Below are 21,439 nucleotides of genomic sequence, written 5' to 3'. Positions count from 1 at the left end.
ATATTAAGTATTTAGAGATTTTCTCTAATGTTTGTAAAAAAGAAAGATTGGTTCTATCTTAAAAGAAAACAGTCATTGCCACAAGAAAAATTGAATTCCTCGGAATAAAATCGATGAGTTTGGAATAATTTTGCAGAATCATATAGTAGAAAATGTGCAAAATTTTCCAAACGAGTTAAAAGAAAATAAACAACTTCAAAGTTTTCTAGGAGTTGTTAATTTTGTTGGGATGTTTATTAAAAACTTAGCAAAACACAGGAAAGTGTTCAGTTCATTACTGAAAAAAGATGCGGAATTTATATGGACGAAAATACACACACAGAGACTTAGTCAACTAAAAGAGAATTGTAAAAATCTTCCGAAAATGGTTATTTCTCAGGACGAAGATGATCTGGTATTATATACAGATGACATTGATAATTGGTGGGAGACAGTTTTAACAAAGCTTACACCAGAAGGAGAACAGCCATGCAGATATTGCAGTGGACTCTTTTCAGACGCAGAAGCCATAAGATGACATATCAACGAAAAAGAATTTAATGTAGTAAAAAGGATTTTTGAAAAATGACCATTATTTTTACTTGCAAAGAAATTTACTTTAAAAGTTGATAACACACATGTAAAATATTTCTTGAAAAATAGAATAGAATCTAAACCCGAGAAGGTCAGATTATTAAGATGACAAGCTATATGTCAAAATTATATTTTTGATTTTGCGATCATTAAATCTCATGAAAATATAAAATATTCTTGCAGATTTTTTAACAAAAGATGGACCGCGATGATATTGATGCCATCATAAAAATGTAGAGGCATTTGAGGGAACACCTTGAAATGCTTCAAAACGAGTTCAATAAGCTTGTCCTAAACGCAGAAGTTGCGTGTAGGCTACAACAAGCCGATAAGATAATTGTCTCTAATCGAATCACATGATGTTTACAGGCTTATACTCAGCTGTGGTCTGTAATACAAAGGCCTATCCTCCAAGACATTGAGAAGTCACTGGTTTCTCAAATGGAGAGTTTTCGAGTACAGGACTCTATACCTAGAGCAAGGGATTCAAATATCCCTAGCACAAGTGTTAAGTTGGAATCATCTCCAGATGAGTTGGTTGAAATAAAAATTAAAACTCCAGATTCATATGTCGAGTCTTCAAGTCAACCTTTCACCTCGGGGATCGAAGAGAGAAAGATCAACCTTAGACCTATTACAGACAAGGGAAAATCTAAGGTTCATACTACTGAAGCTACAATTTCTCCATTTCAGGTCTATCAACAAATGTGAGAGAAATTAAAAACAAGAGTAGGCATTAACCCCGCCACAATCAGGGTTGATGTTTCAGGAAAATATCCTAGGGTATGGATGAAACCAAATTCATATCCAAAGGAAGTAAAATCCTGGTATGAATTTGGGGTCTTGCCTCGGTTTATACTACATCACCTAGCTTCTCCGCAATTTCAAGACTACATAAATGGATTCAGGAAGAGGTTCATGAGACATGGACAAATAATGACTATTTGTCCAGAGTAGACATTCTGAAACTATACTTCTTCAGCACAGCAACAGAACCAGCAGGAAAAGGCTCTCACGAATTCTTTCATTTCATCAAGTTAAGGAGGCTAGATATTAATATTCAAAAATTCATCAAGGATCTTCCGACTGAAGAAACACCATTTGTTTCTTCAATAACTGAAGATGACATTTCTACCAGAAGAGCATGGGGTCTATGGGTCTGTCTAACTGAGATGGAAAAAATCAAGTTTTCGTTTAAATTTTATCATAATTCGGTAACAGATCATTCTTGTTAAATACTTTGACAGGAAAACCACAAGTTTTGCAGAAGATTTATTTGAAAAGAAAAGAAATCTTTTGTGAAATAGCAAGCTGTCGGGGAGTAAAGAACTCGTCAGAAATTCTGTAACATGGCTCATGTGGGAAGATGGTCAGAATAAATCTGCCCAGAATGCCCAAATCAAAAGGAGCCAGAATTTGGCAAGGGCTTCAGACCTCGGTCAGAAAAAAAGCATCTTGTAGAGATAGGGCCAAGTGGTGAAGGATCACAACCATGTTTTCCTCGGGGACACCAAAAGTTTAAGATTCTCCGACAAAAATAAATGGACATGTGACCACAATCACTTTTCCTTGGAGATAACAAAAGATAAAGAATCCCCGACAAAAGCAAGTAGGCATGCAATTTGCCACTAACTAAAAGACTTGGACCCAAAATACACCTATAAATACAGAGTAAATGGAAACAAGAAAATCACACGATAATTGAAACGAAGTTTGGAACACAAGAAAATGTATTCTACATATTTCAAGATTTCTAAAAGATGGATTAAAGTGATAAGAAATCAGCTGGTAATCTTCAAAGATCTATAAAAACTGATAAAGGAAGCAGGGAATGAGATTTCAGCTGATATGATCCAAACACATATCTACTGGTTATGCCATGAGATAAAAATGGAAGAAAAAGTTTTTTCTAGATTAATGATTTAGAAAAAGACAACTCAACAAAAGTGGAGAGACCGCTCAACCACCCACTAAACCCACTCAAGAGATAGTGCCAAACATAGCTGGATGGGAATAAAGAAAAGCTATGGCAATAGTTTGAAGTCCGTAAATCAAATCAGCAAGGGGCTTCTATAAATAACAAGACAGAAGGAAGATGAAGGCATCATTCAACCTCTTCATTTTCTTTCAAAATATTGTAATATTTTCTCTATCTAGTTTATGTGTGATTTAACTTCAGCTATTATAAGTAGCTAAAAAAGTTCCTTATCCTCTACAAGAGTTACTATGTAATAATAATTTGTTATGTTTGAATAAAAAGACCAAGGCTTTTTACCCTTCTCATGTATTAATTTCAAATTGAATTACTTTACTATACACCCTGAGGTAGGAAACGCAACATGGTTGTGCTAAGTGCTGTTGAAGGAATCTGCATCAGAAACCATTGGTTGCGATTGCGTGGTTGGGCTGTAAGGAGCAATCTGTAAAACTCGGTGGATATAACCATACGGCACTCTGGTCAAAGAGGTAAACTTTTCAATTTATTATATGGAAGCATGATGGGCCATTTATATATATATATATAAAAAATCGATCATTTGAGTATGCTATATAGGTTGGAAACCTTGCGTAGCTGTATGTCTTGGGGCTATATGCCTTTAAGAATAGGCTCAATAGGTATAACAATGTCACGTACCAAACTCATAAAGATTAAGGATAATTTTGGAAATTTTAAAAATTTGGGGAGTTAAAACAAAGATTTAGATGAGTAGGGAGTAAGGAGAAAGTTAAGTTTGAGAAAAGTGAGTGATCACAAATTTCTCCTATTTGTAATTAACATTCCTCTAAATGTTAATTATTATGGATTCATGAAAAACTGAGTAATAGATTGAAAGAATCCTCAAATGAATGTCTGTGAATTACCAAAAAGCATATGGAGTCAATTGTATGAATTGCACAAAGATAACAATGAATCAGCAAAACTCAAATTATTGAAAGGTATAACTTTGTTTTTCTTAAATATTAAGATAATGTAAAAGTCATTGGAAATTCACATTTATAATTAATATTTTTTTTTGGGTTACAAAATCAAAATGGAGATTCAACACATTATTTTAAATCGAACAGTTTCGATATGAAACACACATGCATTTTTCTGATATATTAAAACATACGACTAATGCAAATCTTAAGTCTAGCATTGTGAAATATAATAGTCATAAAATTATATTAGCATAAAAATGCTTAGTATATTTTAGAAATAAAAATGGCTATATTAAAGTTGATTTGAAAATAAGTAAAACAAAAAACTATTTATGATGTAAGATTGTATGAATAAAATAGAAAAGGATTTATTAATAACTAAAATTAATAACCTTTGTTAAAGAAAAAAAAGATTAATATGGAGTGTGCTTCGTAAACTTTGAAGTACCAAAGAATATTATATATAATATTAACATCTATAAAAGAATCTCAATTTTGAAGGGGAATTGGATAAATCATACACTTGACAGTATCTTCGTACGTAAAATGCGCTCTTGAACCTATTCGAGACCAAAATTTGATTGCATACAAATCTACAACCGGCATCGATTGTGAGTCACTTTAATAATAACAATATTATTTATCTATACAATCTCGTAAATATTACTAAACGGACCGTATCGAATCGAATCGATTCGTTAAAGAATTATATAGAATATTAACATATCAAACTGAAACTCAATTTTGGCTACCATCTAACAAACAACTAACGGGGAATGGGATAAATCATAGGACTGTCAATAGTGTCTTCTTGGATAAAATGTGCTCCAGGACTAATTTCTGGGATTGCATACAAATCTAATGCCTGTCCCGATTGTTCATCTAAAAGAGCCTCATTTTCAACTCTATCTTCTTTCTGAATCCATGGATGTTGAGTTGATTTCCTTATCCCTTCAAGCTCCAATGTCACTTCTTTCATTGTTGGCCTTTCATCACTTTTCAAATTCAGACATCTCTTCACAAGCTCACCAATTCGTTGCAACTGCTCGAAACTACCTTCTTTCAAGATTCGAGGCTCGAGAATTTGAAACAGGCGGTTTTCTTTGACGGACATGATGAAATATGTGGCTAAGTTCCTCTCTTCTTCTGATTTTGTTGGTGAAAGTGGCTTCTTCCCAGTTATTAGCTCGGCAAGAACGACCCCAAAGCTATAAACGTCGCTTTTTTCTGTTAACTGGCCTGTTTGGAAGTACTCGGGGTCCAAATAGCCTAAGGTCCCCTGAACAAGAGTTGTCACTTGTGTTTGGTTTAAAGGGACCAGTCTTGAAGCTCCGAAATCCGATATTTTTGTAGTATACGAGTTGTCTAGAAGAATGTTGCTGGACTTTACGTCTCTGTGGATAATAGGCATCGAAGCTGCCGAGTGGAGATAGGCAAGTGCACCAGCAGATTCAGCTGCAATTCTCAAACGGTTACTCCAAGAAAACCAAGTCGCTTCAGCACTGTTTTGTATGTGATGAAATAGTGTACCATTTGATATAAACTCGTAAACCAGTAAAGGAACTTCGCTCTCTAAGCAACATCCCAAAAGCTTGACGACATTTCGATGGTTCACTTGAGTCAAAATAATCACCTCGTTTATAAATTGCCCGATTTGGTTCTGGTCCATGATCCTTGATTTTTTAATGGCGACTACTCGCTGATCGGATAGGATTCCTTTGTAGACAGTGCCATAACCACCCCGGCCAAGGATACGGTCTTCTGAGTAGTTGTTAGTGGCCTTTTCTAGCTCTTTTGCTGAAAAGATCTTACTTGACTCGACTCCACCCTTCACATATGAAGACTGTTTCTTCAAAAGAAACCCACCATTTTGTTGGAAAAATTTCTCTCTCATTGTAACAATCTTTCTTTTCTTGATTCCAAAATAAAGCCATGTGATACCAGTAAAAATGGACAGCAATCCAATACTGAAACCTGGAATACCAAAATTGACAATATTATTTAAATTATACTTAACACTCTTATGAATCATATATACACAAATATATTATTTGTGAATTTGTCACAAACTTGGTAAATAAGTCACCTAAAGAGAATTTTATTACTGGAAATTGAGAATTTACAGCAATGCAACCATGTTCATCCTTCCTTCCATCTCCAGAGTATCCTTTTTTGCAATAACAATTAAAACTCCCTGGAGTGTTTGTGCAAATACCATTTGCATCACATGGATTGTTATTACATTCATTTATATCTGTCACAAAGAATACATTAAGTTTGTTACGAACAATAAGCACAAAGTATTGAAAAGAATAATTTCACAATTTTAAGAAGAAGCCCACTGCTTGAGAGAAGCCAATTTCATTTAAAGAAAGAAAAACAGAGAGAAGTCAATTCTGATGGCTTTTTTTTTTAATTAATTTTCTATGACGATTTTTAGGTTCCCTTTCAATGCTCAATGAACAATTTCAATCATTTCTTTATTGCAAAGTCAAACAAATAAACTACTCTAAAAACAATATGCAACAATTCTAAAAACATATACTAACCTGTGCAGCCTGGACTAAGATACGGATTGCCTTCATACCCTGCTGTGCAATTACAACGGTATCCTCCAAGACCCGTCTCTGAATCAACACAAACACTATTATTTCTACAAGCAAAATCATCAGATTTCTTAGCTTCCTCACAATTTTCACTCTCAAGCGCCCAATCAATTACAATAGGAACTTCCTGAATCGTCATGTTCTGAAAATTCTCGTCCGAAAAATCAGAAACCTGAAACTTAAACGCATCCTGATCTCCGAGAAAAGCGTACCCACAAGCATCAAAACTCCAAACGTTAGTATGGTTACTGAGACTCCCGAGAGCTGACCCAAAATTCTTTAAACCTTTCGGAATCGGGGTCTGACAGCAGCCAATCCCAGTACAATATCCGTCTAGTAAATCACTCTGTTGTGAGCAAAGTGACAAACATCCGCTTGTAAAGTTCCTGCCACTAGTACCAACAATCACAGCCAAATCGTCGCAGCCCACTACTGTAAACTTGTTGAACTCAGAAAAGCTGTATGGAGATCCTGTCAGATCGATGGCTGTCGGGTTTTCCCTGGTGGTAATGCCCGACTCTGTGTAGCATCTCACAGCCACCGAGTTTTTTATCCGTATTTCACTATCAGATATGTTTAAAACTTCAAGATTGTTGGGTGTAATGGTGAGTTTAGGCGGGGTCACGGAATTATCACAGTTTGTGTCAAACCAGGGGTCAATCGAACAGCCTGAGTTGTTTCCAATGCCAAAGGGGAATGGAACAGTTACATCTCCGCACTTCGTTTCGCAACCAGGTTTCGCTATGTTTGATCCTTGGCTGAAAGATTTTCTTGGGACAGTTAAAATGGTGGAAGAATTGGAAGGGGGGTGATCAGAGAATGCCAGTGAAAGGGAGAATAGAATCAAGATTACAGATTTAGGAAGCTTGTTTTTAATCTTCATGACTCTTGGAAACAGGCTTGTTCTGAAGGGAATATGCATATATATAATCCAGAGAGGTACAAGAATTGGCAATTTTTGGAAATTTCGGACAAGACACAAATCGTGTGTTTTTGCACAAGAATGCCGGCCCTTGTGCCTTGTGAGTACGTTATTTTTGTTTCCGAGTCTAATAACTAACAATATAGTTAGTATAAAATTTAAACACCTGATTACCTGAGAATTAGCCAGGCCGGCAATATATATATATATATTTTTTTTTTATCTAAATTATTGAACTTATAAAGACAATCATGTGTAAAATGGTATAGTTTTAAATTGTTCCACGGCGGTAAAGTAGGTATTTGAAAGATAACACGAAGGTCACAAATTCGAATCTTGATGGGACAAAAACTAAATGATAGTCGAGTTCAAATGTATACAGTCTATATCTGTATTTACTTAAGAGACGAACAAGGAGGAAAAACCATCCTCCTCCAACAGAAGTAGTCGGGAAAAAGCTCGGATACATAGGTTAAAAAAAACTTGCCTTAATTCAATTCTAGGATGTCAAGTTTAGATTTGGAATGCTAATTTTGTTTGGTTTCAGCTGTCGGAGATTTGAGTACATGTAATAATCATCTATAGGAAACAAATTTTTGACCAGTGGAAGGCTTTAACTGCTAACAAGATGATAAAATATATCTTTTTGTTAAATATATTTTATAATGTGGTAAAGATAACATTGAACTTGGAAGAGGCTAAAACCTGATTATGAACAATATGCGCTTGATTAATCGTAACCTCCACAAGCTTCGAAGCAAATTTCCGGCGGAAAAATTGATGGCCTCGGCTGATTATCATATCAAAGCTAGTGGTTTATCAATCGCCAAACTTTAACTATCTGCGCCCGTACACGGTACACCACCGGAAATGGGTTGGCTGACCACCACTCACCTAGCCCATGAGTTGAAGCTTTCATTTAATTAAGCTTTGAATCGCAGAAATCGTTTCCAGTCGAAGCAGCAGCGTTTAAACTTCTCAGGCAAGCCATCACGCACAACCGCCGCGGAAAGCTGATGTTAGAGTTTCAGTTTAGTTTTTGTTCCGATTTAGGCTCCTTTAAGCTCGCTTCTAACACGATTTATCGCAACATTATTAATAAAAGCTCAAGTCACAAGTTGACCTGCCGGACACCTACTCTAAAGAGTGTTTCATGCACAAACGAAGGATTGACAATGTAAAAGAAGCTAAGTTAATAGCACCTAACGTAATTTCAACTAATTGGAGAACCAAAATTCCAATTTAGGCCATCTTCCTCTCTCCCCACTCCCGTCTGCACACTCCAATTTCTTCCACTCATCTTTCTTTCACATATTCTTTTCAAAATTATATTCATTGTTTATAATTTTTAATTTACATGCAATTAATACATTATAATATTTATGCATTATTTTACATAGCTAACAAATGAAGAAAAGTATATGAACAATCGAATACACCCAATTGACTGTAGGACCGAACTTTTAAAATTCGACTCTGGTCGATAGCCATCCTTGTTTCATGAACGAATTTTGTTCTCCAAATCCTGAATGAATTGCTCCAAGTTTCTGTGTGAGGATCCATTAACTTCTATTGCATTGTGCGATATTATCTTTGCCTTTTCCACTTCCTGCCTCAGCCTCAGTCCAACAGGTCCACTCATCGAATTCTTGATCTTTTCTGCAACCTCTTCCCTATGAACTGAAACTCCATCTAAAAGATTAATCCCTACCTTCAAATCTTCAACTATCAATTTCCTATTTGTAGGTTGATCATATATAAACGGATGGCAAATCATCGGAACGCCACACCAAATACTCTCGACCATCGAATTCCAGCCACAATGAGTCAAAAACAATCCAACTGCGGGGTTCGAAAGAACGTTGATCTGATCACACCATGGAACAATCAACCCTTTATCTTTAGCATCATCTTCAAATCCATCCGGTAAAGCATGAGATTCATCGAAGCTCACGATATCGGCTCGAACTACCCATATGAAGTTTACTTCACTAAGTAGTAGCCCATATGCTATTTCTTGAATCTCTTGCTTACTGATCTGAGCCAGGCTGCCGAATGAGACGTACAAAACCGAGCCCGGACGCTTCGATTGGAGCCATTTTTCGCAGTCGGATTCAGCCCATAAGCTCCTGGTGATTGTAGGTGGTGTACAATCTCTGATGAAATTTACAGGGCCAACCGCATAAGTTGGTTGTTTCTGTTTGAGAGCAGAGAGGGCGTGAAATTCCAGTTCTTCCACTATGTTGCATAAGATAAAATCCGCCTTCTTCACCTCTTCGAATGCCTTGGTTGAAACAAAGTGTGCTTTTGTTGTTGTTTCCGATTCTCTTAAATAAGGCATCAAGTCTTTTGTGCTTATTGCCTCAATTCCAGGCAGGTATGTTATTTCTTCATCGACGTTGTCTAAAACACCATGAAAACTCAACTTAATTAACAACGGACTCAAATACATTTTGTAATATTATAAACTGATAATCATTTATAATCATAAGCAAAACAAGCCATTTTTGTTACTCTGCATTATTAAATTTGGATATTCAGACTCTCTCTTTAAATTTTTATAGGTTTTAGTCCCTTTTTTTGTCCGTGCTGGTATAACGCCGGACAAGTAAATATACCATGTTGACATAACATCAATGTATGCCGGAACCATAACAAAAAATTGAAAAAAAGTTAAAAAAGACAAGTTTAAACTGAAATGTGACAAAACATAAGACTAAAATCGCAAAAAATAATAAAATAAAATACATCGCTAACTAACCAACAAAAAATGGAAAGAATCTCCAATTTTGGATTAGGAAACTATGTTTCAATTACTTGATATGGCTAAAATAATAGAAAATTCAAGAATTTTATAGTGGTCCATTTCACATATAACAAGTCGTGTGAAAAATAATTTTTTTTGTTTATTAACTTGTTTAACTTTGGATTTTGGTTCAATGATTGTTTTAAATTTGGTACTCTTTCTTATAAAATATGAAGAAAAATCGGGGAAAAAAATCAAAATAAAAAATAATAGACAGAAACTAAATTTTGAAAACTTATTGTATCGAAACCAGAATAGAAAAATTTAACGTGGAATAAAAAGTTTATTTACTCAAGTGGCCCGGTCGTGCGGATGCAGTTTACACGAAAGAATAAACCTTTTTATGTAGAAAATGAAGAATAGAAACATCGTCTAACCTTTAGTCGGAAAGTGGCCATTTTCAGACAGGAGATCCAGATGATACCCAATGGAAAGAGCCAACGCTGTTTGTGTCCAAAACGAAACATTTACGAGGCTGTACTTTTTAGCAATCGTCGTAGACCACGAGAAAAAAGTGTCAACGATCAAGAAAAAAGTCGAAGATGGATCGAACATGATCATGTTCCCTACAAATTCGTCGACCCGAGCCGGGAAATCTCGTAAGAGGGAATCCCAGAAGACATCTAAATGAAGGCCCCGGTCGAAATCCATCGGGAAGCCGTCGCTGATCGTGCTGTAACGTATGTCGAGTCCGGATTTCCGTGCTTCGGAGAAGAAATCGACTTCGTTTCTGGTGTTATCATGATGGATTTTAGTGAGTGTGTCGTGAACATATCGAGTGTGGATGAACGTTACTGTGATGCCCTTGGAAGCGAGTTTGATTGCTAAAGCGATGGCTGGGTTGATATGGCCTTGGTAAGGAACTGGGATGACGATAGCATGAAGTTTGCAAGTTGGCTTCGCCATGTTTCTTTCAGAAGAGGGGGGATCAGTGAGGAAACGGATAAGTGGGAAATGTTTGGTTGGCTAACAAAGCTCTAAAATTTTAAAGGAAATAATGATTTTTTTAAACTTCTTCAATTTTGAGTTTTGTTTTATCACATTTTTAAAATTTTGTTTAGGTATAATAATTTGTAGTTTTTGGTTATTTTAGTTTTTTTTTTTATGTGATAATTGACACGTCCATATTTTTCAGTCCATATTTTTCAGTGTTATGTCAATAGTTTGAAGTGACATGTTCTGTAAAACATAAATGGCGACAAAAAATCAAAGTCAAGTTACTGGTTTTACAATTTTAAACAGATTTAATACGAGATTAGCATCAGCAGTTTCTTACTATAATTTTAAGAATTTTAACAAACACCCATATCGGGTCTTATTTTGCCCAAATTGGGTGATTTTAATTGTTTTCTCGTGGAGTTCCATCTATTCTTCCTCAACTTTCCTAGTTTGGAGGAAAATGGAGGCGCATAATCGGTCAAATTCTGCTTCTGCCGGTCATTTCAAGCTGTGGAGCGAATTGGAGTTGCGGGAATTTGCTGATAAATTCTTGATCAAATCTGTGGAATCTCCGGATCAAGGCTTCTCTTTTAGTCGATCAGACGGAAGCATCGACAAGCTTCAAGGTAGTGTTTTTCGTTGCATTTAGGATGTGTTCTGCTATTCATTTAACTGGACATGAAGGAGAAATAACTTCTCCATGTTTTAATGTTGGTGATCGTTCGTTATTTAGGGGGGTATTCAATTAGTTTATTCAAAGTGTTTTTTTAATAGAGTTTTCCATGTTGGATTTGTTGTTTTTGCTTCCTCTAAGCTCATTCTGTATTCTGTTTCGTTTAATTAGCGTGTTCGTTCGGAAGCTGCTGAAGAGGAGACAATTCAAACGAAAATGCATGACTTTTTACGACAATAAAAGATATTTCTTTTTATGCTAAAATTTTACTTTGGTTTCAAGATTATGACTATGGAAAGAGAAATCGTGTTGAACACGATGTCTTTTTTGAACTTTTGAAGTTGTGTTGGTGTTGATAAGAATTTAAAATTCCATTTTTTTGAAAGTATTATTGTGCAAATTTCTGTTAAAGGTGAACCTTGTGGATGAGAGGTTAATGCAAGTTTAGAATGAATTTGGGTCATTCTATGCAATTTTTGAATCATATCTTTAGTTTTTTTTTTCTCAAAAGTTATCGCATTTGATGAGTTTTTACCTTAACTCATAGAGTCGTTGCATTTATTTTTGTTTCAGGTGTTGACCCATCTGAAAGTCCTTCTAAAATCTCAACTATGTACGGGTAGCTGGAACAATTAGGTTGCTTTCAGGTGCTGTGTTTAGCTGAATATATGTTTGTTGATGATTTGATGCTTTAATTATATACTGCATCAACATCAGGTTTGCGGAATTAAGTGGAAATTTCCTCTGATATTGGTCATTTTAGTTGCATCGGGTTACTTTTAGCCGGAACAATTAGGTTGCTTTCACAGAATATTGAAGGCTTTTTTGACGTCCTTTGTCCTTACCAGTTTTAAAATTTGAAGTTTCAGAGATTTTGAAAATGGTGTCATCCTTGGACTGAAATCTTTCTGTTACTTTCTTGTACTCTATATGTATTTAGGTGTGTATCTAGGCACGCTCTTCTACTTTCTACCTCTTCTCTCATAGTAACAAATCCTCTTGCTATGTAAGAGGAGATAAAAAGAGAAGAATCAGAGAAATATCAATGTTGTTAATCACGTGTTCGAACAATGGAATTTTATTTATAAAGTAACAAGATTGCCAAGGAGAATAATAATTTCCCAACGAACCATGTTTTCAGTAGATATTTTCTTGGTTTACGTTCCTATCTTGTTATGTTTACAAGACCATTGGATGTGTAGTTCTACGTTTTTTATGAAGTGTAATCATTTTCTCTATTTCATTACTGACTTGTCTGGGTAGCTAATTGGACGAGGTTAATTTTTTTCCACAGGTACGCATGTTCTAGTTATCACTTCAAAGAAGGAAATGGGAACTCATCTTCGGGTTTCCTGTTTTCATGGTTACATCGATGTAGTTCTTATCGTGCAAACGGTGCAAATGAGGCTTCAAGATTCTTAACTAGTCAAGAAGTATGGTTGAACATCTCGAATGTTGATTCTCATTAATTTACCTGACATATAATGTACCACTTGTTTCCAGTTGACAATGTAGAAGTCTATAATCTCACAACTGCCATCTTTCTACAGAAAAGTGATGAGGATTACGTTATGACTCTTTTGAAAATTGTGGAAGCAACCAGAGGACTCTATTATTCTTATGAAACAGATATAACACTCAAATACTTTTTATTATCTTTCGGTGAAATATTAAAAAAAAAGGTATATGCACTTGCTTACCATACAGCTAATGGCATTTATCAGCTTGCAGAGGAGGTTTAAACTGGCAAACCAATTTGGAAGGAGGTATATAGTTTAAATAACAGATTTTACATCCTAATTTGCTGATGAGTTCATGTGTTGTCTTGTGGACAATATGAATACATATTATTGTAATCTCTGGCAACACCGAATTTCACCTGGACAAATTCATATTTCGCATGCTTTGTGCTATGGATTGCTTAAGAACCCCAGAATAAATGGGACAATTTATTTGAATGAATCAACTACGTTGGACAAGCTTCAGCACAAGTTGTTTCATTAGTTATTATTTTGTTTCCTTTTTCCTCGTAGAACAAATCTATAGTAGTTGAAATTTCCAGTAAATTGCAGGGAGATCCAAGTTTTGTTTGGAATTGGAATGTAATAGAAGAACTTATCGAGAACAAGGTCAGAATCTCGCTCTCATTGGTACTGGATAAGTGATAGAGATTGTATAGTGCTGTTTTCTTTTTTGAAAGATGTACTGTTGATAATACTACCTATCTCTTAATTTATTTTTAAAGTTCGACTCTGGTCGATAACCATCCTTGTTTCATGAACGAATTTTGTTCACCAAATCCTGAATGAATTGCTCCAAGTTTCTGTGAGAGGATCCATTAACTTCTATTGCATTGTGCGATATTATCTTTGCCTTTTCCACTTCCTGCCTCAGCCTCAGTCCAACAGGTCCACTCATCGAATTCTTGATCTTTTCTGCAACTTCTTCCCTATGAACTGAAACTCCATCTAAAAGATTAATCCCAACCTTCAAATCTTCGACTATCAATTTCCTATTCGTAGGTTGATCATATATAAACGGATGACAAATCATCGGAACACCACACCAAATACTCTCGACTATCGAATTCCAGCCACAATGAGTCAAAAACAATCCAACTGCGGGGTTCGAAAGAACGTTGATTTGATCACACCATGGAACAATCAACCCTTTATCTTTAGCATCATCTTCGAATCCATCCGGTAAAGCATGCGATTCATCAAAGCTCACTATATCGGCTCGAACTACCCATATGAAGTTTACTTCACTAAGTAGTAGCCCGTATGCTATTTCTTGAATCTCTTGCTTACTGATCTGAGCCAGGCTGCCGAATGAGACGTACAAAACCGAGCCAGGACGCTTCGATTGGAGCCATTTTTCGCAGTCGGATTCAGCCCATAAACTCCTGGTGATTGTTGGTGGTGTACAATCTCTGATGAAATTCACAGGGCCAACCGCATAAGTTGGTTGTTTCTGTTTGAGAGCAGAGAGGGCGTGAAATTCCAGTTCTTCCACTATGTTGCATAAGATAAAATCCGCCTTCTTCACCTCTTCGAATGCCTTGGTTGAAACATAGTGTGCTTTTGTTGTTGTTTCCGATTCTTTTAAATAAGCCATCAAGTCTTTTGTGCTTATTGCCTCAATTCCAGGCAGGTATGTAATTTCTTCCTCGACGTTGTCTAAAACACAACTTAATTAGTAATGGACACAAATACATTTTGTGATATTATAAACTGGTAATCACTTATAATCATAAGCAAAACTTGCTATTTTTGTTACGCATGTTTACTCGGTGATATTAAATTTGGATATTCATACTCCATCTTTAAATTTTTATCAGTTTAGTCCTTTTTCTTGCTTGTGCTGATGTGTTACTAGACACGTAAATATCACGTCGTCATTGTGTCAGCACCATGTTGGCACAACATCCATGCTACGCAGGAACAATAACAAAAATTGAAAAAAAGTTAAAAACGACATGTCAAGACCGAAATTTGACACAATAGAATACTAAAATTGTGAAGACCCGAAATTTTGCAACGGGAAAACCTGTATATGTCATAGGAAATTTCAGCTCATTTTGGAACAACATTTTCGAGTTCCATGCAATCATAATCTTCAAATTTTGAATAATCATTTTCTCCACATTATTGACCATTTATTACCATTTATGACTAATTTAAACTATAATAAATCAGCAATTAAACTACCCATATTAAGAGCAAAATAATGATAATTAAAAGGAGATTAATGACCATGAATATGTGTTTTTAATATAAAGTTAATGGTCATGAATAGGTGTCATTAAGTGGAGGTTAATAACCATAAATAATGACATTTAAAGTGAGATAAATGACAATGAATGAAGTGATCCTTCACATTACCCTTGGAGACCTATATATAGAGGCTCTAATTTAGTGTAAAACCACACCAAAAATATTCCCAAATCACTCATAAGTCTCGACCACTTCAAACAAAGAGGAGAGGCTGCATCCAAATATTGTAGTGTTGTCCAAATCGTGATCGGGGTGCTGTCCAAGTGCTGCTCATGTTCGACCCAAGTTTACTTAAATATCGGTTAAGTTCGAATCGTACGTTTGAACCAAGAGTAAGTGGGCTTTTGCTATATATAATTCTTCGTAAATGGGTTTTTGTATATATAAAGTTTGACATACTTGTTCTTTGTAAGTGTAATTATATATGTATTCTGGCCTCACCCCTTAGAGGACTAACATATGAGGGACAATTTAACTATGGATAAAAAGATGAATAACTGTGTTTCGTTCGTTCTGATTTGATCTGTTCTAATAACCTCTGTTCCACATTTCAATTCTGATTTTATTAATATTCTCATATGATAAGTCGATATATTAAGTTTTGAAAATCTTCTTAGGATATGCATTTTAAATCTATCTCTATATGTATTTGTGGTAATCGATCGACTCTCACTTGCTGAGTGTCTCCTCAAACACTCAACCCTTACTCTACTCTCTCTAAATAAGAACGAAGATCAGGTAGACGAGGATGAACAAGGCATGTTTTGGAGTTGGTGATGAAGTTTCGAGACATGAAGATTACTCGCTTATGTTTTTCTAAGTTTTGATTCAAGTTGTATAACGCTTCCGCACATTTTATTTCACTTTGGGAATTTATCGCTGTAAGACAAGATTATTTTGAGTTAATTATGAAATAGACTGGTTTTGGTTTATACTGAACTACGAAGCTTGTTGTTTGGCGATTATGTTATCGTTTAACAACGTCGATGTCGACTAACCCCAATCTTGGGACGTGACAAAAATCGCAAAAATAGAATTAAAATATGTCGCTAACTAACAACCAGATATTTCAACGGTGTAGTCACAATGCAAATGCAAGTTTTGCAATTTTATATGAGTTTTAATTGGAAAAGGTAATTTGTGTATAAATCGACCTAAATTAAAATTGGATTTTTGATCAAAAATATACTCATTCAAACTTTTTCATTTTTATGAATCTTAATCAACGAAAAAATGAAAAGAACCTCCAGTTTTGGATTAGAAAACTGTGTTTTAATTACTTGATATGTCTAAAATAATAGAAAATTCAAGAATTTTATAGTGGTCCATTTCACATATAACAAGTCTCGTGTAAAATAATTTTTTTTGGTTCATTAACTCGTTAATCGGAATTTGGTTCATCGAGTTTTCAAAATTTGTTACTCAAATATGACAAAAATCCAAGAAAAAAAATCAAAATAAAAAACAATACACCTCAACTAAAATTTGAAAATTTAGTTGATCGAAGCTCGAAATAAAAAAAGTTAAAGTGGACAAAAAAAGTGTATTTACTCAAGTGGCCCGGCTCCAGGCACTAATATCCGATGTTACCTAATATTTTTAGGTATCATATAATTCCAATAAAATAAGACGAAAATGTGAAGAAAAAAAAATCAAAGTCAGTTCATTAAACCTAAACTTTTGAAATCCATAGGGCTACAGTGGTATCACCCAGTCGGATTAGTCGATTCACCAAGTTCGATTCCCCTACCCGCGTGTGTTGAAATACAAAAAAATTACAGTAAACCGAAACTCGAAACAAAATAGGTTATTTATTGTGGAAAAAGGAAAAGGTCATTCACCCAAGTTGTGCGGATGCAGGTTACACGAAAGAATAACGGGAAATTAGGGATCAGTCCCCCGCCGTCGTTTTTTTTAGTGTTCAGTCCCTGGGTACTTTTTTAGTACCACATTTCCACATGTAGAGTACCACATTTCCACATGAAGTGTACCACAATTTGTATGACATAGTACCACAATTTTGTGGGTAGGGAGTGAACCCAAAGAAATGTTTTGATTGAGAATTTTTCAACAACTTCCCGAAGAATAAACCTTTTTATGTAGAAAATGAAGAATAGAAAGAAGAATAGAAACATCCTCTAACCTTTAGTCGGCAAGTGGCCATTTTGAGACAGGAGATCCAGGTGATACCCAATGGAAAGAGCCAACGCTGTCTGTGTCCAAAACGAAACATTTACGAGGCTGTACTTTTTGGCAATCGTCGTAGACCACGAGAAAAAAGTGTCAACGATCAAGAAAAAAGTCGATGACGGATCGAACAGGATCATGTTCCCTACAAATTCGTCGACCCGAGCCGGGAAATCTCGTAAGAGGGAATCCCAGAAGACATCGTAATGAAGGCCCCGGTCGAAATCCATCGGGAAGCCGTCGCTGATTGTGCTGTAACGTATGTCGAGTCCGGATTTCCGCGCTTCGGAGAAGAAATCAACTTCGTTTCTGGTGTTATCATGATGGATTTTAGTGAGTGTGTCGTGAACATATCGAGTGTGGATGAACGTTACTGTGATGCCCTTGGAAGCGAGTTTGATTGCTAAAGCGATGGCTGGGTTGATATGGCCTTGGTAAGGAACTGGGATGACAATAGCATGAAGTTTGCTAGTTGGCTTCGCCATGTTTCTTTCAGAAGAGGGAGGATCAGTGAGGAAACGATAAGTGGGGAAATGATGTTCGGTTAGCTAACGAAGCTCTAAAATTTTAAAGGAAAAAATGATTTTTTTAAACTTCTTCAATTTTGAGTTTTGTTTTACTACATTTTTTAATTTTGGTTTAGGTACAATAATTTGTAGTTTTTGGTTATTTTAGTCTATTTTTTTTATATGATACTTGACAAGTCGACATTTTTCGATAGGGTAGGTCTCTTGTGAGATAATCTCACAAATCTTTATCTGTGAGACGGGTCAATCCTACCGATATTCACAATAAAAGTGATATTCTTAGCATAAAAATTAATATTTTTTCATGGATGACCCAAATAAGAGATCCCTCTAAAAAAATACGACCCGTGAGACCGTTTTACACAAGTTTTTGCCTTTTTGGTGTCATGCCAACATTTTTTAACTGACATCAAAGTGATGACAAAAAAATCAAAGTCAAGTTACAAGTTTTACAAGTTTAAATAGATTTAGCAGTTCTTATTATAATTTTAGGAGTGTATTTATGTTAACGGTTAATTTACCATTTTAGTCATATAACTTGTTTTTTTCTATTTTTGATTATATTACATGAACTTTCATTTTAAATTTTGTAACATGTATTTTTTTTTGGTCCTTTAATTAACTCAGTATGTTTTTTTTTTCTTTCATTTTTTGTCTTTTTTTTATCGTCAAATATGATAGAATCTAGTCAAAATAGGAACAAAAATGAAAAAAAAAATACAACACTAAAAATAAAAATTCATCATAACATGAGAAAAAATGAAAAATAAATACAAATTACATTATTAAAAATGAAAAATTCATTGCTGAAAAGACGAAAAGTGAAAAATAACAAATTACATAATCAATAATATAATTTTGTCTAATCGTTACGAAAAACCAAGATAATGGAAAAAATTGTGAACACATGATTAACCTGGTGTGGAGAGTTCTATGAGTAATGATACATGTGGAAAGCCCGTGAGAAAAAAGACCGCAGTGATAATCCAAAATGGGACAAGGTCTCCAAAAGAGTCTAATATCAGAATAGCCCTATCGTTACGATAAAAATTGAATGATAACTTTTAAAGTTCGACTCTTGCCGACAAAGATCATCGTTTCAAGAACAAATTTTGTTCTTCAAATCCTCGATGAATTGATCCAAATTTCTGTCTGAGGATCCATTAACTTCTATTGCATTGTGCAATATTATCTTCGCTTTATCCACTTCCTGCCTCTGCCTCAGTCTAACAGGTTCACTCATCAAATTTTTTATCTTTCCTGCAACTTCTTCCCTGTGAACCGAAACTCCATCTGAAAGTTTAATGCCAACCTTAAAATCTTCAACTATCAATTTCATATTCGTAGGTTGATCAAATAAAAACGGATGACAAATCATCGGAACGCCATACCAAATACTCTCGACTACCGAATTCCAGCCACAATGAGTCAAAAACAATCCAACTGCGGGGTTCGAAAGAACGTTGATCTGATCACACCACGGAACAATCAACCCTTTATCTTTAGCATCATCTTCGAATCCATCCGGTAAAGCATGCGCTTCATCGAAGCCCACAATATCAGCTCGAACTATCCATATAAAGTTTACTTCACTTAGTAGAAGTCCGTATGCTATTTCTTGAATTTCTTGCTTACTGATCTGAGCCAGACTGCCGAATGAGACGTACAGAACCGATCCCGGAGGCTTCGATTGGAGCCATTTTTCGCAGTCGGATTCAGCCCATAAACTCTTGGTGATTGTAGGTGGAGTACAATCTCTGATGAAATTTACAGGGCCGACCGCATAAGAAGGCTGTAGCTGGTTGAGAGCTGAGAGAGCGTGAAATTCGAGTTCTTCCACTGTGTTGAGTAAGATAAAATCTGCCTTCTTCACCTCTTCAAATGCCTTGATTGAAATTATTTGAGATTGCTTTGTTGTTTCCGATTCCTTTAAATTGGCCATCAAGTCTTTTGTGCTTATTGCCTCAATTCCAGGTAGGTACGTTATTTCTTCCTCAACATCGTCTATTACACCAAGAAAAAAACTACTTCAATAATGGACACAAATACATTAAAAATGATTGGTTTAACATTTAAAAATCTACTAAAAATTGGCGTTTTTATATAATATTATGACCCTAAATAACCTTGGAAAGTACGTAAAATTTAAATAGATCAACTGGCTTTAGAAAATTAGGAAGAAAACATGTATGGAAGTCACTTTATAAAATAAATAGGTGAAATGGAGTGTGATTAACATATTTTGAAGTTTAAATAACACTTCCATTAAACTATCAAAATCCAATTTAAGGTAACTTGCAAGATCCGAACTCCAATAATAGAAAATTGTCTAACCTTTAGTTGGAAAGTGGCCATTTTGAGACAGCAGATCCAAGTGATACCCAATGGAGAGTGACAACGCTGTTTGTGTCCAAAACGAAACATTTACGAGGCTATACTTTTCGGCAATCTTCGTAGACCACGAAAAGAAAGTGTCAGCAATCAAGAAACACGTCGAAGATGGATCACTCCGACGGATCAGGTTCCCTATGAATTCATCCACCCGAGCCGGGAAATCTCGTAAGAAGGACTCCCAGAAGTCTTCGAAATGAAGGCCCCGATCGAAATCCAACGGGAAGCCATCGCTGACCGTGCTGTAGCGTATGTCGAGCCCGGATTTTCGTGCTTCCGAGAAGAAATCAACTTCATTTCCGACCGTGTTATGATCGTGATGGGTTCGAGTGAGCGTGTGGTGAATGTATTGTGTGTGGATGAACGTCACAGTGATGCCCTTGGAAGCGAGTTTGATAGCAAAAGCGATGGCTGGGTTGATATGGCCTTGGTAAGGAAGTGGTATCACAATAGCATGAAGTTTGCAAGTAATTGGCTTCACCATGTTTCTCAGAAGAGAGGATAACCGGAGAATTGTAAGGTTGGCCAACAATGCTCCAGCAATTTAAAATCTTCTTCTCATTTCCGACCGACTGACATTTCTATAAAAAAATATTATTTTTTTATTGTATTTATAGACAGGATCGACTCGTCTATGTACATATATCTCAAAGAGGGAAGAATCGATGCCCCACAGGATCTGAGCCGTTGATTTTAAAGAATTTGATGGACTCCACATATGAATTGGTGGACTCCGCATAAATGTGGTTAAAATTGGACTTTTGATCAGTTCATGGGGCAGTACCCGATAAGATAGGGTGAAATATTCCCTAAAAGAGATCGATATGTTTGTGAAACCAGTCTTGTCTAATATAATATGTTATTAATATATACTTTTGCATTTTTCTATTTCATTTTCATTTAAAATTTTTGATTTGGTTCCGTGGGAGTATTTGGACAAGGATGAGGTCAACATAATATTATTCTACGCGCCTGCTGTTTTACGTAGGCTAGTTTTCTATTGATTTTCACAAGTCAAACTTGGCAGTCTCCAAAACTTATATATTACCCGAGAATCCATACTTTTGAATTCTAAAATTAATTAATCAAATTAGTCGTAACCTACTGAATAGATATC

At 35.5% G+C, this 21,439-nt stretch overlaps 5 protein-coding genes across 5 annotated transcripts; 1 reads left to right on the top strand and 4 right to left on the bottom strand.

Moving 5' to 3' along the window:
- Positions 1-4,226: 4,226 nt before the first annotated feature.
- LOC140963192 (wall-associated receptor kinase 2-like) lies at positions 4,227-7,006 on the bottom strand. The gene is made up of 3 exons (XM_073422475.1): positions 6,045-7,006; positions 5,582-5,749; positions 4,227-5,469 (listed from the first exon to the last, which is right to left on the bottom strand). The coding sequence occupies exons 1-3, from the start codon at positions 6,982-6,984 to the stop codon at positions 4,262-4,264; spliced, it is 2,316 nt and encodes a 771-aa protein (XP_073278576.1). The 5' UTR covers positions 6,985-7,006; the 3' UTR covers positions 4,227-4,261.
- A 1,384-nt stretch (positions 7,007-8,390) lies between these two features.
- Positions 8,391-10,813, bottom strand: LOC140963050 (UDP-glycosyltransferase 86A1-like). The gene is made up of 2 exons (XM_073422263.1): positions 10,207-10,813; positions 8,391-9,426 (listed from the first exon to the last, which is right to left on the bottom strand). The coding sequence occupies exons 1-2, from the start codon at positions 10,733-10,735 to the stop codon at positions 8,522-8,524; spliced, it is 1,434 nt and encodes a 477-aa protein (XP_073278364.1). The 5' UTR covers positions 10,736-10,813; the 3' UTR covers positions 8,391-8,521.
- Positions 10,814-11,228: 415 nt separating this feature from the next.
- LOC140962665 (phosphoinositide phosphatase SAC8-like) lies at positions 11,229-13,606 on the top strand. The gene is made up of 6 exons (XM_073421615.1): positions 11,229-11,394; positions 11,453-11,505; positions 11,854-11,873; positions 12,736-12,874; positions 12,992-13,177; positions 13,475-13,606. The coding sequence occupies exons 1-6, from the start codon at positions 11,229-11,231 to the stop codon at positions 13,604-13,606; spliced, it is 696 nt and encodes a 231-aa protein (XP_073277716.1).
- On the bottom strand, positions 13,361-17,992 carry LOC140963051 (UDP-glycosyltransferase 86A1-like). The gene is made up of 2 exons (XM_073422264.1): positions 17,361-17,992; positions 13,361-14,620 (listed from the first exon to the last, which is right to left on the bottom strand). The coding sequence occupies exons 1-2, from the start codon at positions 17,887-17,889 to the stop codon at positions 13,716-13,718; spliced, it is 1,434 nt and encodes a 477-aa protein (XP_073278365.1). The 5' UTR covers positions 17,890-17,992; the 3' UTR covers positions 13,361-13,715.
- Positions 17,993-18,691: 699 nt separating this feature from the next.
- LOC140962488 (UDP-glycosyltransferase 86A1-like) lies at positions 18,692-20,941 on the bottom strand. The gene is made up of 2 exons (XM_073421421.1): positions 20,266-20,941; positions 18,692-19,935 (listed from the first exon to the last, which is right to left on the bottom strand). The coding sequence occupies exons 1-2, from the start codon at positions 20,804-20,806 to the stop codon at positions 19,031-19,033; spliced, it is 1,446 nt and encodes a 481-aa protein (XP_073277522.1). The 5' UTR covers positions 20,807-20,941; the 3' UTR covers positions 18,692-19,030.
- Between the last annotated feature and the right edge of the window lie 498 nt (positions 20,942-21,439).

This window comes from Primulina huaijiensis, chromosome 17, assembly GCF_012295235.1.
Source record: "Primulina huaijiensis isolate GDHJ02 chromosome 17, ASM1229523v2, whole genome shotgun sequence".
NCBI lineage: Eukaryota > Viridiplantae > Streptophyta > Magnoliopsida > Lamiales > Gesneriaceae > Primulina > Primulina huaijiensis.
Note: the sequence above shows the minus strand (reverse complement) of the source record. Positions and strands in the feature narration are given on the sequence as shown.